General features: G+C 44.9%; 1 protein-coding gene across 1 annotated transcript; it reads left to right on the top strand.

Moving 5' to 3' along the window:
• Positions 1–9,345: 9,345 nt before the first annotated feature.
• On the top strand, positions 9,346–19,136 carry LOC103915542 (the record flags this gene model as incomplete). The annotated part of the gene is made up of 6 exons (XM_009322380.1): positions 9,346–9,405; positions 11,017–11,107; positions 12,577–12,645; positions 14,492–14,710; positions 16,195–16,269; positions 18,940–19,136. Coding segments are annotated over 6 exons (711 nt in total), but the record flags the coding sequence as incomplete, so codon positions are not given.
• Between the last annotated feature and the right edge of the window lie 763 nt (positions 19,137–19,899).

Below are 19,899 nucleotides of genomic sequence, written 5' to 3'. Positions count from 1 at the left end.
CAGTTTCTACCATTAATCTCATCTTTTGCTGCACTGAGCAGATTCCTACTCTTTAGGGGCCAGACTCTAGCAGTCGCATTTACAGAGAGTAGCATCGTCCTCTACATGAGACCCACTGATTATTCTGCAAGTGCAGAGGAGGCAAAATATGGTCCTAAGGAGGTGGAGGATGAGAAGAGGATGATCAAGAAAAATAACTTAAAAGATCCTAAGGAAAGATAACCCGGGAAAAACATCTTACATGCTGAAATGAAAAAATCAGGCTTGTCCTCCCATGACAGTACTCTGCCCTTTCTCTTCTCTATTTGTCTCTTTTGTTTTCTTTTCCCTACCCCCCTTCTTCACTGCTCCTTGTCATTTCCCATCATGTTATCTCTGTCTTTGGAACATCATATCCTTGAGGCAAAAACTATCTCCTTACGTAAGTGTAAAACGCTGCATGGTGCTTTGGCACTCAGCTGATGCGAGGGTGCCAGAACAGCAGAACACCTTTAATATGCCGAAATTTGCATATGAAAATCTCGACCAAGGCAGCATCAGAGATATTATTAATAAGAAAGTCTTCCGTCCATAGACATAGCCAATGCCATAAGCTGGGGTGCGCAGCTGTTACATGATGGGAGCCCCTCTCTGCTGCCTGCTGAAGTACGAAGCCAAGAGACGAATCGCCTCCAGTGCTCAGGTGTGTTAATACATCCCAGCAGCTAAACATCTGCATATCCTGGAGTGGTGGATAAGTCAAGATCTTAATTAAAAGAAACTAGGCAGTTAATTATTTTTTCAGTTTGGGAATGCGTGTTTGCCAGGGATTCCCAGCCGCAGCCCCATGGGTGGGCTGTGAGACTGCCTTCCCGGGGAATCTGCTCTTACAGGGCTGCAGTTCCTCTGATGTAGGACTGATCTCCTTTCCTCTGCGTGCCCCTATTCCCCATAGCAATAGGCAGCCAGCACCTGCCCAGGGTGCCTTCGCTGGAGGGTGCAGCGTACCCTCAGCTCTCTGTGGGACTCCTTCCCAGCCTGCAGCTCCCAGCCGCAGCCCGGCCCTCCCAGCCACCTCCATCCAAATCCTTCCCAGGTCCAAGTCACTAAAACGCAGCGGTGCACGACTATGTTAGTCTCTCCCAATGCCAGTGCTGCTGGCAGGCAGCTCTCAAGCCTTTCATCTCACTACTTGTTAACTTTGCGTGTAGCAGAGCAACAGGATGGAGTGATGACTAGTCTCAGAGCAGGCCGTGCACTGTAGACCCAGTCTGAATTCCTGAATTGCCCATGTGAAATAAGTCTGTTGAACAAACTTTGTTCAAATGGATGCAGGGCCTCAACACAATCATACAAGCACATTTTGAATGTGATCTCACGTTCAATTATGCATCACTCATCACAAGTTACATTCTGGCTGTTGTCACACACAAAAACATCTCTAGAAATTATGCTGGAGGGTGTTTAGTCTTTTTCAGGATAGCCTTTTCCTTGATAAAGAGTCTGTTAGGAAATTGCTAACGACTTGCTGGAAGCCAACTGATCCGAACAAGATTGCTGTTGAATTTTGGGGTTTCTGTTTATTCAGAGTTTTTGGGTTGTTCTGCAAATTGGTCAGTTCAAAAGAAGAGCTTTTTGCACAAATGCAATGATATCATCTTCCTTAGGCAACTTATAAAAATATGTATTATCTGATACATCCCAAAAGACAGCTTTCTGCTTTTCAGAACTCTTTATAAACTGGAGATACTTTTTGCCTCTTGCAGGGGTGGCTTAACAGCACCAGAACTAAATATCAATCCCCCCAGCTCCAGAGGTATGCAGCTAGACCTTTTCTCCTACCTTTTCAGGTTATACGGTACTCTTTGTGCCAATGCAACACAGTTGCACAATTATTTTTACACAGCTATCTTGGATGAGAATTGATTTCATAAGTATCCTGGAAGGTGTTGGAGTTTGGTAATTGCCTCCTTAAAATGGAGCCTTGATCCCTTGTTGTAATGCTGCTCTAATTAATTAGAATAGCAAATCCCAGGAAACTGATTTCTTCATCCCTCCTTGCAGCAGTGGTTTTAATCCACTCATGCGGAGGAAACTCTTCTGTCTTTCCCCAGACGTCTCATCAGATGATAAGAGCAGCTGAGCTGAGGCAGGTACCCGTCAGCTCCCTGTATTTATGGCTGCTGTATATGGCCTCTCGTGTGTCCTGGGAAGGCTGGCCAGCGGGAGGATACGTAACATAGGCAGCAGCATCTCAGGGCTGCTTCTCTAATTTTTCTCTTGGAATTAATTGCCTTCGGATATGAATGGCAACAACTGCAGTTCTGGCTCCCACTACTTGTCATCAGCCTGTGTTTGTTACCTGTTAGTGCTCAAGCGGTTCCTACCGGCAACTTCATCCCTGGGAATATGTGCGGAGGAACAGGTTTTCTGTGCTGATAGCCCAGATCCTTTTCCCCAAGGTTCTTGGAGCATCCATTTGATGGGGGTGTTACCGTAAGTCGGCAGATGAGAAACTCTCTAAGACTCAATTTGGAGTTTTAGAAAGCAGGCATTCTTTATTGTGGCACTGGGTGCTAAGTGGAATTTCCACAAATCAAGCACACCTAAGCCGAGTTCACCGTTACATTTATACACAGAAATTTTAAGGTAGTACACTCCCAGTTACAATGACTGGTTAGTGATTTACATATAGTTATAATGTCTGTTGTGTCATTCTCTTCTGTTACTACGCTTGCTCAGGGGAAGGGTCTTCACCTGGGCAAGGGTCTTCTTGACCTGTGGGTATGTCTTTTAATATTATAATGAAGGCAGTTCACTTCAGGACACCTTAAAAGTAAGTTTTGTTGCCACGTTGGCCAGCTAGATATCTACCTTGCCCGGTTGTCAAATAACTCATCCTTTATACAGTAGAACCTAGGGGCTCTGGTTATGGTTCAGAAAATAAGGACTAAGGCTACCATGGTCCAGAGAATAGGGACTTCAAGCAACACAGCCTCGGATAACAAGTAGCACAATAACCCATACATAACGTTAACTTAGAGGCTAACTTCTTAAATCAAGATGTTCTTATAGTTGCTTATTCACTATCGAACACAAAATATAGAAAGATTCAATAAAAACTTATGATTATCTTCAACAGGGGCACCACCTCGTTCCTCTGCCAGGCGCCTTAAACAAAAGGACAAATTTCACGTATTCCCAGTGTGTATTTCCCATAAATTCCGTCTTATCATTGTGTGTGTTTCCCATGTAATTTTTCCGTCCAACAGACTCTTCTTTCCTACTGGGAACACATTTGTCTGAAGTGGTTTTGTCAGGGAAGACTTTGTATTAATGCATATCATATCAATATCAATATTAGTTAATAATAAGGTGATTAATATTTAAAAAACTGATCACAAACCAAGATCCTGCTCTTTCTTCCCTTCTCCTTTGCAGGTATGTGTGTAGTCTTGTGAGCGGGCATGGCCCAAAGAAGATCCTTTATGTTCTTCTGCTATGCATGAAGAGCCTCTCAGTTTCCTTTGCTAATGAACACAGTATGTTTTTGTGGCTTCCCATTGTCACCTTAGTGGAAACTGCCGTTGTGTTACCCTTTCTCTAGCTATTAAGACTGAATGAGTAATTTTCTTTGAAGCTGGCATCTTCCTGTCTCTCTGGTGGACTCTTGCTCTACCTAAACCCCATCCTTTCTCCTCTGACAAATGCCAGCTTGTCCTTTCCCAATCACCTGGTTCCCATTGGTCTGGGAAATAAGTCTCCCAGGCTGAAGTCCATCATCGGCACAGGACCACGTGGCAAAGCCAGACTGGCCAGGATGTCTGCTTCCATTTATGAAAATCTGATTCAGAATTAATAAACTCAGTGTGCTGCTTTATTTCCCAGCTCGTTTGTCATGCAGATTGCTCATTGTCTGCTGATGGAGCAATACAAGCTGTTGGCTGGCCGCAGCACCACTCTGGTTTGCTTACCCTGTGGCTGAGCCTGTGCTTCTGTGCACAGGAGAGAAGAACCCCTCCTCAGAGAGCAAACGGTGGACTGCGAGCGGCATTGCAAGCGTCCGACTCATAGTGCATAGTGTAGGGAGCAAAGACCAGATCTTCCAGAGGATGCTGGGAGAAATGAAGACTTTCTGCTCAGTTTTCAGCTTGTTGAAGGTCTACTGAGAAAGCTGAAGAGTGCAGCGATATCTTGTTCAGTAGTCACACAGCATGTTTCAGGGAGGTTCTTTAGTGCCCTGGTTAGAAAGTCCTTTTCTTTTTGTTCTTTTATCTTTTTTTTTTAAATTTTCTTTTATTTTTTAATTTAGTGCATGTTGGTGTTGCTTTTGCTGTACCAGTGTAGCCTTTTGGCCTAAGTCCACCACATTTATCTTGTGGTATAACACAACGTGAAAAAAAATTGAGTTTTTGCACTGGAAATGAGCACTAGGAAACAATTTAATTGAAGTGTTTCTTAAATCTGGAAATGGTTTTGTATTCACAGACCCCCTGCCAGAATGGGCTAGTTTCTGCTTCCTTTCACTTCCAGTGTCCAACCCACTTAATTGGAGTTTTCTGAAAGTGGTAGCCGAAAACAATTTTCTGAATCTTTATTCATGTTCTTAAACGAATTCCCTGATTTCCAATGTATGAAGCATATAATAGCTCCCCTTAGGTTTCATACGCTGAGTTTATTTTGTCCTAGTATCCCTCTACTGGGGAAACCTTTGCATGCCTTCTTAAGGAAGGCAATTTTAAGCACCTTCCCCAAGTGGCACAAAGGGCACTTAGTGAACCTGAAGCTAATGTTCACGTAATTTTTAATTAATCTTGTAACCAGTTGGTGGCACTGAGATTTGAAAGCAGACTTCCTGACTGGATAGATACTTGCAAAGGTGTTTGGTTTTGTAAAAATGACTAGTCTTGTGAAACTATTGAAATGCATAAAGGTAAGTGTCTAGGGGTACGGTTTTACGGCTTCAAATACATGGTTTATACATTAATGATTAAACCCAGTATTTTTTAACATTTGAAGACCTATCACTTTGCCTTCTTTCTTTGTGACTTTATGTAGAACTATATTAACAGCGTAAAATAAATTAAACGCTAGCTCAAGAGAATAAAGGTTTCAGAGCAATCATCAGAAATATAACCTTAGGTTACATAAAAAGGAAAAAAAGGCAGGGGGTGTGGGGGCCATCCTGTTCCACTGGGTCACGAACCAAATGGCCATGAAATAAAAATAACCTTTCTATTGTTCCACAGAATGTGAGTAGAAATTAATATGCTAAGTCTGATTTCACTAAAAGTCCGGATTCTGTTTCTCTGCATATATTTAATGTATTTGGAGTTGCACTGATGACTTTCTAGTCACTTAATGAGGCAGGTTTAGATGTGTTCTTCCTGTACAAAACTACATTTTTCATTAAGAAAAAAAGTACCCTGACAAAATTCATTTCTCTTGAATGAGTCCATTAGATTAAGTGCAATAAAATCATGAAAATTCCTTTCTCCTTTTCAGAATGGCCAAAGAGCGTGGTAAAGAGGCATGACTATTCCCGTATCCTAAAGGCTTCGAAAGGGAAGACTAGGGTAGGGTGGGATTCCTCAGCCATACAGCCAGCTTACTGCCTGAAAAGGGGCTGGATAAAGGTAGGATTTAATACAAAAGGTCAGGCTAGAATAATACCTTTCCACTGAAAGGAAGTTGAACTCGGTAAAAATACTTGGTGAGGAAAGGAAGGGAGTTGCTGCTATTACTGAAGGATGGTGGAGAAGCAACAGATACTTCAGGTTTGAAAGAAGAGCATCACTGGAGTGGTGGGCTATTCGGTGATCATCAGTTGGCGGTCAGGTTTGGTATTTTTCTTGCACTCAGCTGCTCATTAGGAAGGACGCAGCAAGGTTCAGGAGTCCCAGGCGGGTATTTAGGGCTGAATAGTCAGTCAGTCAGCATGAAGACCCCTGGGATATAGTAAATGACTGTCAACAGTATATTTTTAACCTCTTAGTCAGTGATGGAGAGAGAGAGGGATGTTTACCTAGCAGACGAAATACCATTTAAGTAGGAAATGTTGTGTTCATCTGGTAAAAGTATACAGCAGTCAGATTGGCAAAGCATTAAAACAAAGTGCTGCAATTTTTCCAGCTTCTTGCTTGCTGTCATTTATGTGGAGAGAAGGTCCAGGAATGTGATCCTGCCCCAGCTGAGACGAGTCTGTCAGAGCCAATATAGTTTGCATCTTCCCTAATTCTCTGTTGCACTCAACATTTTCCCTCTGGAGTTTTCCCTGCCTCTGTGAGGGCTCTGTACAGCCCCGGGCTGTGCTCGCTTATGGCAGCCTGGGGGAGGAAGACAAGTTGCATGTCCTTAATCTTGACACCTCCTTGTCTCTCTGCGTGTAGTCCCTCATGCTTGCAGAAGCATCTTGATGTAAAGAGAGGCTAATAGGAGGTAGGATGTCTCTTATCCTCTGTGTGTGTCTGAAAGAAGGCAAAAAAGCATCCTCCTCCTTGCTTTGTAAGTCAGTGCTGCCGTTTCTGTTGCTGATGGTGGCAGTCTTGCTGAAAGTGGCTTAATTTGGAAGGTCCATTTGCAAAGCCTTGAGAAAACGTTGAAGATCTCATTGTGAGAACTGGGAAATCACCAGGCTTTGTTGAGATTGGAAAGGAATATTGTGCTTCCATGTTGTGTGGCTTCCCCCAGTTAGCCCTTCCTGTATTCATGCTATAAAATTCAGTTTTCCTGAAGTCCTGTGTCATATAGTGGAAAACCACAGCCCTTCTCCAACATTTTGTATTGCATAGGAATTGTTGTTCACTAAGACATGATCTATTTGTATTTTCACACATTTAATTGGACAGAAGCATATGCTGAGAAAGAAGGAATCATGTAAGCTCAAGATCTTCCCTGTCGTAAGTGGTTCAAATTTTCACCAGAATTCCCCTGATTTTGTATTTTATGTCTCCCATCCTGTGTGAGAGGCTGCTTCCCTCCCAGCTGCAGGCACAGTGGGATTTTTTCCTTGAGCAGAGCAGGATATGGAAAATGGTCTGTTTTGGGGTGGGGTTTATGGAGTGCCTCTAGTAAATGAACCTGAGAGTCTCAGAAGAGAGATGACTGCCTGTGGGAAAAACCAAAGATGGCCCTGCTAGCTACTACAAAACGTTGCTGTGTTTTAACACAGAAGTCATTATTTTGCTAGTGAATGTTCAGAAGAATATAACTGTAAACATACCAAGTAACAGCTAAGGGAGACGAAAGAGATGTGGACCACTTGGTTTAAGCTTATAATTTGAAGCTGGTGGAACTACTTATGTAATTAGGCAGATATTTTGGCTCCTGTTGCTGTGGTATTTTACTGGAAGACCCAGAATCGGTGTTGTCTGTGTGTTCAGAGAGTGGTATGTTGCAAAATCTGCAATTCTGGGGCTCCTCCTCCAAATAATGGTGGGGGGTTGGTTGAACACCAGCCTGCTGGGGCAGTGCTACACCCTTGTACACCACGAGTTTGTAACTGGTCCGGGTTCCCAAGCAAGCATCTCCAAGGGTGAACCATTTGCCAGTGTGCAGGTGCCTGTCGTGCTGTCTTTAACATGCATGTCAAATCAGACCTTTCTGAGACTTGTGAAAAATAGCTCTAAAATGTCTTCAAAATACCAAAGAACTAAGCATTAACAGGCTGAAGGACTGCAGTCCCGATGGGTTTGCTGGGGACAGGCATGGGCAATCACCCCCAGGATTTTATTTGCTGGTAACGTCAGCAGGGATTATTTTTTTGGTGTCTAAGAAATAACTGGTTCATCTCTCAGAAGAAGTTCCTTCAAGTCCTGACGACGTTTCAGAGCGCCTTTGGGATAACGCACAGAAACTTGTTGCTCTGTGGAAATAAGTTTGCTGATGTCCCTGTGTGTCCGTGTGAGAGCTGTAATCTCGCCCGTCGCAAGGTGGCTCTGAGTCTTTGCCTCTCACATCTGGGGTGGTGTCCCCGTTGCCTAAAGGGATGTAGCCACCCAGTGAGCCTTTTTTAAAAAAAAACAACAGGTTTTAGCTTTCCTGATTTACCGTACAGTGTTTTGTGGAGCGTGCTGATTTCTATCTTTCTTTTTCATTAATTGCACGTGTTATTCTTCACCCTGCTAACGGCGTTTGTGACGGCGCAGAGCAGGTACCGCTATTCTGCAGCTGAATCAGAGCAGGTTTCGTCTTCCAGCGTGTGTGTGGTTAAACTCTGCCACAATGTCTCGGGGACAGAGATGACTTCTGAGGGTGGGGAGGAGGAGACAGTGGAAAGCATCAGCAGTCTTCCCTTCCCCAAGAGGACTGCGGGCACCCGAAGCCCCTTCATCACCAGTTTGTGAGAGGGTGCCCGCTGTCTCCTGATGCCGAGGGGACAGCTCTGGGCTGCAGCCAGGGGTTTTGCTCCCTGCAGGGCTGCCTTCACCTGCCAGGCATCGGGGCTCTCTGTCACCCCTTGCCCCAGGCAGAGGTGGAGGGTGGATCAGGAACTGTGGTGACAGCCTGGGTCAGGCTCCCTGCTACGAGCTTCGGGTTCAGCTCGGCAGCCCAACAGGTCTGGTGGGACTGAAGGAAACCTGGGCAGTGTTGAACAGAAGTTGTATTGCACGAGGAAGGCAACCCGGGCGAGGGAGAGGAGTGCCATGCATTCAGCAACGTGCTCCTGTGCGTGTCAGGGGGAAACAGAGGCACCCGTAGAAGGGGGTCTGCCTTCTCTTGGGTGCTGGTACCTCTGTGTAGCGTGCAGTGGCCCTTGCTGACACAGCCCTTGCTGTCTCAGCTGCAGATTTACACCCTCCCACCCCTGTAGCTGGAGGTTGGCCATTGCCAGTGAATTCTGAGACAGCCGAGACATTAATCAAACTGTAATTTGAAAAGTCCTTAAACTTGCATGGTTTACTTTACAGGATCTAGGTAGGATGAAAGCTATTCTTTTAGCTGGTCAGGTAGACTTGAGGGGGAACATAAGGTCCACGCCAACCAGTAAACAAGAATTAAAATAAACCTTCTCCTGTCTCTGCTGCTTTTTTAAGACAGACTTACCCTATCTGAAAAACAACTTTGATCCTAGACAAATCTTAGGATAAACCACAAATATGTCTGCTCTGGAATAAATCTATGTGGAGTTTCTGGATTTACATTCATAAAGGCTTAGCCAGCACTAATTAATTTGGAATAAATTAACTCAAATTGGAACAAGGCCACAAATTCTAGCCCAGGTTTGTATGGGGGGTTATTTAGCTGGGTCTTTCAGCCTATCATATGCATTATAAGAAGGTATTGAAATAATTGTATGTATATTTACACATGTACACACATGCACATATATATGCCATAATGCATTTTTTATTGTCCATCTTCTAGGTTCCAGTGAATGGCCAGCTTATAACATCAGTCAACATCAGAGAGAAAAAGCTCCTCAAGGTACCAGCAAGAGTTTTAGAGTTTATGTATTGTCTTTCAAGAGACACTTGTTTTAAGAATATTCCCTATTTGGTAGTCCTTTTTAAAGATAATTTGTTGTTCCTGTTGTTGGAGCACTTAACAGATGACATAGGAACATAAGACCAAGTAACTCTCTGGCACAGTCACGCTGTGGTGCTTGTCACGGTGTCATGGTTTAACCTCAGTTGGCAACTGAGCACCACGCAGCCGCTCGCTCACTCCCCCGCAGTGGGATGGGGGAGAGAATTGGAAGGGTAAAAGTGAGAAAACTCGTGTGTTGAGATAAAGACAGTTTAATAGGGAAAGCAAAAGCCGCGCACGGAAGCAAAGCAAAACAAGGCATTCATTCACTACTTCCCATGGGCAGGCAGGTGTTCAGCCATCTCCAGGAAAGCAGGGCTCCATCACGCTTAACGGTTACTTGGGAAGACAAACGCCATCACTCCGAACGTCCCCCCCTTCCTTCTTCTTCCCCCAGCTTTATATACTGAGCATGACGTCACATGGTATGGAATGTCCCTTTGGCCAGTTGGGGTCAGCTGTCCTGGCTGTGCCCCCTCCCAGCTTCTTGTGCCCCTCCAGCCTTCTCAGTTGGTAGAGCACGAGAAACTGAAAAGTCCTTGACTAGTGTAAACATTACCTAGCAACAACTAAGACATCGGTGTGTTATCAACATTGTTCTCACCCTAAATCCAAAACACAGCACTGTACCAGCTACTAGGAAGGGAATTAACTCTATCCCTGCCGAAACCAGGACACACGGCCACCACAAGTGGGACGGTCTTGTGGTCCAAGCCCAGAAGTGGGAGCTGGGATCTCCTGTATTTCAGTTCCAGCTCTGACATGGGACATTTCCTTGGGTCTGGGCAAGGGTTTTGTCTTGGGCATTGAGCACTTGTACTGGTGTGGAGGAAAGTGTCCGTGCTTTACAGACACTTCCAAGTGAGGAGCAGCCCCCCAGCCTGGGCAGGGAAGCATGTTCCTGGCAAGGGCATCCTGCCTTGGAAAAGTCAAGAACCGCTGTATTAAAACTAGAACATTCAAAATTGAAGACTTAAGGTTAGCTCTACTGTTTCATCAAGCCATATGAAAATGGCCTCAGGCACTGCTGTGCCCTTTCAGATTAGTGTAAACTACAGATACCTTCATTAAAAATAGGCTGTTTTATGGGGGTTTTTTTGGTTAAGCATAGGCAGAGTCCTAACTCTTGATTTCAGCATTTCTGGTTGTAAAAGGGGTAAATAATTTTAGGTTTTCCTCCTTTATAGGAAGAAAATTAGGACTTAGAAATGATAAACGCAAATCTTACTATAGAGCAGTTGCCTGAATTAAAATGGGAGCTTTCTAACCTAGCAGATAAGTCAAATTTTGTAGGCCAAAAGCTATAGCATTCATTGGTTTGGAGTTTGCCGTAAAACCTGCTCAGAAAGACTTTTGCAACCACTTAAAGACTCCAGCGACCTACTGCTCTCTCGGAGTACCACCGTGTGGTCTTCATTTCAAAACTGTTGCCCTGACTCTTTTTCTTCATGATGAAATGTAACAAATACCTGTTTTATCTTTCTGCCATGTACCTCCTGTATACTGTAGCCCAAGAAGAAGAGGAAGGCCCAGTGCTCAGACAAGGAGGTGCCAAAAGATCTGCTTTTGGTGGAAAAAGACAAACTGCAAGAGGAGGAAGGTAACAAAAGATGTGGTTCTTCTGTTATCTGATTTATATTACCAAATAATACCATGGGATGAAATATTTGAAAAGGGAGGTCTTCTCTCCTATTCTAGTGTTCTGTGTTATTGGGAAAAATTGCCAGTTTGAGAACTATTTCTATCATCTGCCCCTCACTATGTGTAACTACGCGGACAGGGACCGTGTGCTTTCCTGCCACACTTCTCAGGTCCTTACCGCATTCACAGGGATGGCGAATCTGCGGATGAGGAAGCATCTCTGAAGTGGCTAGGGGTCCAGTGGGTAGCGGGGTCCTGTCTTCATGCTTTTACTCTAATTCTGTGGCCTCTGCCGTGCTGATACACAGGTGAAGCTGTGGTCTTCCCAGGCGGCGTTTTGTTGTGCCCGTGATTGAGGCTGGTAAAGGCGCTGGGGATTTTTAGCCAATTTCTAGCACACCCATGAACAGGGCCAAGATCTTTGGTTGCTAGCAAATCTGCAGAGAAGTCTGGCAGAAGCTAGCAAGGCTTAGGCAGCTAGAATTTCATTGGAAAATACATTGTATCCCATGAGCCCCTCTCCGCCTCCCTCCACCAAGGGTCATATTGAAAACAACAAATTCTAAGCTCTTCTGGGCTTAAAAGATTATAATGTGATTAGCGTGGTGGTGAGAGCAAGAGAAGCCCTCGCTGCTGTTGGACTGGAGTCCTCCCTGTAGGCCCTTGCGCCAGGAGCAGAGTGCCTGCAAGGCTGCCGGAGGAGAATGGCAAACAGCAGAGGCTTTCTTCAGACAGATGTTTAGTTTTTTGAACGGATGAGCCAGCTGGACTGTTTCACGCATTATTCAGGGGTGGTTCAGAGAAAGAAGATGTTTTTCTCAAGTGAAATCCGTGGACTGTGTTTTTTTCTTTATTAACCATTTGTGCCAGTCCCTCCCCTGACTTCTTGGGTCTTGGAGAGCATGGATGGAGGCAGAACGTGGCCCTGTCGGTGTGAATGAATGCGTGTGGAAATCAGCTGTGTGGCAGAGGGTCTCCACATGACAGAACAAGTCTTAGGGTATGTTCAGGGCTAGAGAAAGCCAGTAAATGGAAGCCTTGTTTGATGGTTAAGATTTTCATGAGCTTCCCTCTGCTGTCCGATGTACAAAGCGGTTGATGCTCTGTTGTGACATCTCCCCCGAGGGAAAGGGGTGTCACATCCAGCTGACACAAAGGACAGAAGAATATGTGCAGTTACATGAGTCAGGACACATGACAGACAGGTTTGTGATGGGGATTTCTTAAGTAACACGTTTCTGCAGAGGCAGCAAACGCTGCACGCAGGGGAGATGCTGCTCGAGACCAGGACAGCACTTGCTGCCCTGGTGCCACTTTTACAGCCAGCATCGGAAACTATCAGATAGCTATTTACCTTTGTGCTAAGCAATAAAGGCAGAAAAGGAAGTTTCTTGTTAGCTTAAAAATGAACTTTGCTCTGTGTTGTAGGAGTTTGGCAGACCAAAATCAGCAGCCGAGAAAAGAGACACTTAAGGAAGGAAAGGCTGAAACAAAAAGGTAAATGTACAGGCTCAGTTTACACACCTGATCTGGCTGGGCTTGTCACCCCTTCTCTCTTCCCGGCATCTTTCTGTTTGCTCTGTTTGTCATTCAGCAGCAAAATCTTTGCACTTACTTAGGCTATTTACTTAGGAAAAGACAGCTTAGGGAGGTCTTACTTGGGAGCTTGCCTTTTACTCCAGGCTTTCATTAAAACACATAGTATTACCCATAGGACTTTGAAAGCAAACATCTATTAGATCTGAGATCTGCTAAAGGTTTGGTGTAATGTGGATTAGTTACTTTTGCGTGACTTGACAGAAGAAGTTTTCTGATAAGGGATGTATAAAAACCTGTGTAATTTGCTCAGTTCCGAACAGGTTCTTTAACCCAGGCCTGCCCAGAGTAAACAGCTATAAAGGGGGGATATACTCTTACCCTAATGAGACAAAATGAAACAATGCTTTGTGCTCACTCCACATTTTTCCTCTGGGGATCTCAAAGTGTCTGCCATGCACTTATGCCTATATACATTTCTACTGATTACGTTATTATAACCGCTGTATGAAAGCAGGTCATGGAATTAAGGCATTTGGAAATGTTTTAATTACCTGTGATAAAATTATTAATATAATAGACAAACCTGTAAGTTTAATATATTAGAGTAATTTAGAAGCTAAGATAGAAGTTTGGGATTGGGAGACACAGCTAGATGAATGTGGGTGTTTGTGTGCTGTCTGCAATAAGACTATCTTAAAGTGCTCTCAGATGCTCTACTAAAATTGAAGATTGGGGTAAGTAAATATCTAAAAATATACAGGCATTTTGGGACCACTTTCTCTATCATTTGGATTCTATAAATCAAGAGTTAAATATCTGCATGACAGTCTCTAAGGGCTTAAGGTGCTGAGGTCTCTACTTGCTCTCCAGCAAAGTAGATGGGTGCGCATTTGGCTTTATTCATGTGAGTTGGCCTGTTGGCATCGGTGGTGCCAGCTGCATGTGCAGAAGGTTAGCCACGCATGATTTAACACTAAGCCCATGCAGGCGGTAAATGCTTTGCTGGCCCAGGGCAAGGAAGCTCAGCAGACTAAATCGCAGTTGAAGCACCAGAAGTCCTTGGTGCAGTACTGGAGCCTGGGTTGTGCAGGAGGCTCAACCAGGTGATCATGGTGGTCCTGTTTAGTATGGACATTTACAGAGCAGTGAAATGTGCTCTTCCAGGAAGAAGCCCTAACCCTGCCAAGTGCTGACTGCTGTTTTCTAGAAGGGAAGAAGCAGCAGCAGCAGCATTAAGGTGTGTGAAGGTGGGGTTGATGCCAGCAGTGCTCTCCTCCCCACCAGAGTCACAAGAAAATGGAGCCCTAAAGTGCTTTGGGAGTCTTTTGGAACAAAAGATGTTGGAAGTAATTTTCATTATTTATAATATCCATATGCCCAGCATTGATTTCTGTAGCAGCCTTGAACTGCCAACATCCAAGAGGTTTGTTTTTTTCCTTGGAGGTCCTGCTGTCCTCTTTCTCTCCCTTTACTGCTCTGGGTCCCCAGCTGGACTCTGGAGGCCTTGAGCCACCGTTGCAGTCAGGGAGGGATGCCCAAGGCCTCTGTGGTGCGGCATCATCTCCTGTGGGACTCATTGCTGGACTGGGTGGTGCCTTCCTTCTCACATGGTCTTCACGTTTGCTGCTATGTCCCATCCCAGGGGCTCTGCTTTACTGTCATTGTATCTGTAAATAATTTCAGTTTGAGTATAGCCATTACATCTGATGGGTTTAGGTCAGGCTTTGCTCTGTTGTTTCCCCCGTACAAACTCTTCATTGTAATTAAAAATAAGGATGACCCTGTGATAATGTTTATTCCCGAGAAGACCCCAGCAGAGCATCCCTGGGTAGCTCAGCGGTTGAGCCAGCCTTTGGCTGGGATGAGAAGGGAGCAGTATGGCCACTCACAGAGGACACCAGTGGCGGTGGAAAAGGTGCTCTCGTTGCCAAGGCAGAGTGTGGGACCGTGCTGAAGGCCTCAGGAGCCATACAGGAAGAATCGGTGCCCTCCCAGTCAGAAGAGGATGTTTTCTGCAACGTAGGTGAGTGTCAACGTTCAAGCGTTGCAGAGGGAAAGCTTCATGAATTACTGTGTCCAGCAGCATACAGCCCCACCAACATTCGTCCTGCACACACACAGGACGAAGGGGGTTGTCCACCCCCTTTGGACCCTGCTAGCTGTTGTTTATTTCCAGCAATGTGAAAAGAGGGGTCTTTATGGCAGGAATTTCTTCTGTGTTGCGGACTACCTGTTGGGTGCAAGTTGTTTTCTACCTACAGGTATTTAGTGTTTGGTTCCTTTGCAAAGGAACCAAAGCCTTTCCTTCCGAAGATGCTCACACACGGTCAGAGTTAGGCTTCAGGGTATATCTGTGCATTTCAAAGCAGTGTGAGGCAGGGTATTCCTAAATCAGTTTGGGTATTTGACAGTTGAAGTAGTCTGCTCATGTCAGTGCTGTGCTGTACCTATACAGTTTGCCCAGTTTCGCAGCTGATTCGCCCCTTGTTGGTGTCCAAACAAGGTCATTTAGAGCTACTTTGGGTCTCAGTTGTGCTGCTAGTACATTCTGTGTGTAACATAAGCTGGAGGTGGAAAACTGCATCCCTCAAACCTCAGACACCTTTAAAGCAGTGAAGGGATGGACTGCCAGGCCATTAGGCTAAAGATGAGGAGATGCTGATATCAGCTCTCTCACTGGTATTTGATGACTTTTTGTTTCCATCATGGTTTAATTTTTATGGCAGTTATGTCTCACATTGTATTTCTACTGTGGGTGATACTGTAGAGCAATACCAATAACTAATAACTAGGTGGTAATTGGACCTTTTATATCTATCTTTGTATTTCTCTTCCTGACATCTTGGTGCGGTGGGAGAGTTACGAGTTAAAAGGTATAGTGGTTAATACTGCTTTTTGGTTAATTTTCAGAAGCATTTGATTTTCATTACAGTCTCACTGATTAATCGAGCTTGATGGCTGGATTGATTGGTATATAAGGCCATATGATGACGCACCTTCAGTAGCAGTAATCCAGTACTCTGGTGATTCAGAAAATGGTCTTAGGTTGCCCTTACATGAGTTGCTTTCTCTGCTAGAGTTCTTTTTTTGCAAAGTATAGGGTTGATGGGGGGAGGACGTTAGTACCATTTTTTACTCTAATGCTTTCAAAAGGCCAAATTCCAAGCTGATACAGGACGACAACTTCTGCCAGTTGTGCAAAAAGGGGACATCAGTTCAGATGAGTGAGGAATTTGATTAAGTCCAGAGAAGTGCCGTGCTGGTGTGACGTGCGCTTTGAAGGGCTGAGAAGGTGTACATGGCGACGGGGCTGGACGCTCTCTGTCCATAGAAGATAAAGTCTCCTTGCTTGATTCTTCTCCAGCAACAGCAGTGGCTGCAGGCTTGGGATGGAGAGAACATGGAAGGGCTGTAATGAGATTGGGAGTGTCAGGAAGAAACTGCAGTTGCCAGCTGTGGATGTGACATCGCATTTTGTGTTACTGTTTGTTTGCTTTTTAAATACAGGAACATGGGATATTGCAGAAGTAAAATCCTGTCCTGTGACCTTTGGGACGTTACCAGAGCTGTCCAGGGAGTTAGGTGAGTGGTCTCTCTTTGGACTTCTATCTCAATTCTTCTATCACTTTCTTAGATGCTTGGCCTGAAAGTACTCTCGTTGCTTACATATGGGTCTTTTCCCTTGGAGCCACATTTCGTTAGTCACTCTCCCTTGTAAGGCTTGCTCACATCTGCAATCCAGCGCTACCAGCATTTTAAGGAGTGACATCAGAAAGTTTTATTGAGCACTTTCCAAACGCGTGTCTCATCTTGGAATAAATAAAAAAAATATTGCCTCCCCAGCAAATTCTTTCTCTGTTAGGTTTACTTGCACAGAAGATTTCTGTTGTGTTCTGATGCCCAACAAATTCAGAGAATTTCAGACCGAGGGAGGGAGCAAACACCCAGGTTGGAGAGGCCCTGTTAGAGGCTGCGAGCCAGCAGCTTCCTTCTCTCCAGCACAGAGAGGGATTTTCAGCTTGAGCCTCTCCATGCATGGCCTCGAGAAGGATGGAGCATCTTCTGGTTTTGCACTTGTTTCTGACTTTTACTTCGCCTCTCTGCAACTGTCAGTCCTTCTCACTGCCTGGCTCTGAGCGCTCCTGCTTCATACACTTTCTGCCTACCAGAAACTCAAATTTGTCTGGAGATCCAACTGGCTGATGAATGCAAAGTCTAGTCCTGAATCTTTTAGAGATGCTAAAGGCAAGCATAGATACATATAGATAGACATCCATGCACAAAACAGCATGGGTGGTGTAAGCCAGAATGCTGAAATTCGCTTCTAAAGCCAGACATAGTAGTCAATATAACACGTGCCATATTTTATCATCTATTTTCCAACAGTGCATCAGTGGATTGAAGCAGTTCCTAATGTACAAGTGCTCGACAGGGAGAAATATTTGTTAACATCTGCATTTATGCAGCAAAAAATCAAGCTGATACAGAGCAAAACTGCGTAAACAAAGGAGTTCTTTAGGTGAAAGGAAGAAAGGAAAAACTGGAGATATGAAAAAAAATCTGTTGTGTATGAAAGAAATGAAGAAAACACTAGTCTGTTATGTACAGGCCTTAGAAAGGGGCTAAGGGGAGTCATTCAGGGAGGCATATGAATCCTACTGGTTACTTTAGTTGTTGAAAATAATCATCAGAAAAACTTTAACTCTTCTTTTTCCTCCAGCAGCTCTCTCTCATCTGTGCTCTTTCTTGGAGTAACTCATTTGGTAATTACGGATTTCTGTTAGAATGAGCAGGAGCTTTCTCACTGAAGTCAGTTGGAGCTGGATACACTGGATGCGGCTGTTGTTCTGCAGGAACTATAGCTCCCTTCTTACATCCCCAACAGTGATGTGTCGGAAGTTTACATCTCTGAATATCATTAGTGTAGCCACTCCTGAGTGGGTTGTTTTTAATAACTTAGGCATGTAGTGTCCTCGTCCAGCCTTCATTAATAAATCCACTGTGATGAGCAGCATAGATGAATATGTGGCTTAAATTACATAACGTCCAGGCATCATGACATAGCGAGCAGATAAAGGCATGATTAATTGGTTTTAATAATGTGAATATACCTATGTCATTATCTTTTAGGTTTGGGGGGTTTTTTTTGTTTTTATTTTAAAAAAGATGCTTTTCCTGTATGCAGATAACATGAAGAGTAGATCATCTGAGGACAGTCCTTCCAGATGCTGTTGGCACACCAGCTCGACGTTCCTCCCCGCAGACAATGCATGGCAGGGGCAGGGTACGTCTCTTCGCTCATTTTCTATTGAAAGACGAATGTACTAATGCTGATACCCTTTTCAGTCTGTTTTTTATGCCTCAAAAATCAGGGTCCACTTCACACCTGGCACAAGGCTGGCAGAGGTAAGGGAGAAATTCAGTTTGGGTCTGGTTTTAGGCAGGTACCCAAAGCTACTGCGAGCTCGGTCAGACCAGCAGGCGCCCTGCATGGGACCCTTGTTTTTACTTAGAAGGCGACAAAAAAGGGATGCAGTAGGTGCAGTCGTGTTCGGTGCATACATAGTGCTGTGCAAAGTGTAATTGGAGCTTTTGGGCAGCAAGGCCAGCCATAGGGAGGCTATCTAAAGGCTCCCATAGCCTCGGGTCCTCTCTCCAGCAGTTGCACATAGCAGTTGCTGGTAGATAAGCACAGGAACAGGGCAAGCACAGGGCGATCCCCCCATGTCCCTCCCCACACCCAGCAGAGAGTGGGTCAGGGACTTCCTGAGCCAGAGGCAGCAATATGGGCTCTGTGCTTCAAAAAAATCATGTGTTAGCAATCATCTCAGATTACTAAATTTGCAAAACAAATTCAAAATTGGGTTTGGTTTTCATAACTGAAGCATTGTGTTCCCCTCCCTCCCATTGTTGGGTGGGGAAGGTGGAGCTGAGTGGCCCCTTTCCAGGCAGCCCCCAGCCCGGGCTCAGTGGGTGGCTGGGGAAGAGCCATGGGAAGGACAGGGCGCTGCTAGAGCACGGGGTACCTTTGACAAAACTTAAAATTTCCTCTGTAATACCCAGAACCCTGGTGCAGAATCAAACTCCAGTGGACTGTGGCAATCAGGATTTCAGTCTTTTTATGGCTGATAATGTTTTTCTTTCAACTTTTAAAATCTGCTTGAAAGGCCAGCGTGGGTCCTGAGTGGCTGGAATAATTTGGCATGAACAGTGTGGGTATTAAATGGCCTTTTCTCTTGACCTTTTGGTCAGGATCGAGTGAAGTATCTATTTATACCCCTGTTGTTGGGAGGCCTTACCCTGCTCTTGCAGGGATGATGTCTGACGAGCCGAGCAGATCCCTTCTTGCTCTAGCTGCTCTGATTGCCTTAACTACAGGAGAACCCAGAGTGTCTGAATGCATTGAGGAGAAAAGACTGCGGTCGTCTTGCTTCTCTGCCCAGCGGTAACTGAGACTCTGCAACAGATGCATCAGCTTGGCCATCAGAGGATTTTATAAATAGAATAGTTTGCTTTAGGAAAAAAAAAAAACCCAGCCCCAAGCATTCCCCTCCCTTCTTAGTGCTGTGTTTGTTTACCCTCACATTGCTGCTGATGAGCGGGGGGCCCTTTGTAACTTCTGAGCCCAGGCTGGCGGGCGCAGGAAGGAGGGAGGCAGCATAGGTAGCTCTTCAGCAGCGTTTCCTTGCGTTGCGTTTAGCACGGGTCACACTTGGCATGCTCTGGATTTGATCTGCGGTTGCAAAGCCGGGCAGAGCTCCTCTTTTTTTGGTGCCGTGTCTGTCTGAGAGCAGAACAGATAGGAGCAAATTCAGCAGCTTGTTCTTGCAAACATCAGAGCAGATGCATTTTGATTGAAAGCAGAAATGGAAGGATTTCTGCCTGCCTTACAGCTTACTTCTTAGTAGTAGTAGGTTTTTTCCTTTGAATCATCAGCCTTGATATCGATGCAGAGAGGAGTGTCACGAACATGTATTCCCTGAATTTAGATGAGGTAATGGTTGGCATTAAGGTCTGCGCTGCAGGCAAAATGAGCTCTTTGACAGTTAAACAAGGCCTGTTAGCTCTTGCGGGCCTGTGAACTAAAAAAAATGCCATTTATAACCTGAATATGAGCTGGGGTCATTTTATCAAATACAGATCAGTACATTTAATGAGTCTCTTTGTTCTGTGATGGGCTGGTGCAGAAGAAGGAGCTGGATGCTGGACTCC

This window comes from Pygoscelis adeliae, unplaced genomic scaffold (assembly GCF_000699105.1).
Source record: "Pygoscelis adeliae isolate BGI_AS28 unplaced genomic scaffold, ASM69910v1 Scaffold354, whole genome shotgun sequence".
Classification (NCBI taxonomy): domain Eukaryota; kingdom Metazoa; phylum Chordata; class Aves; order Sphenisciformes; family Spheniscidae; genus Pygoscelis; species Pygoscelis adeliae.
Note: the sequence above shows the minus strand (reverse complement) of the source record. Positions and strands in the feature narration are given on the sequence as shown.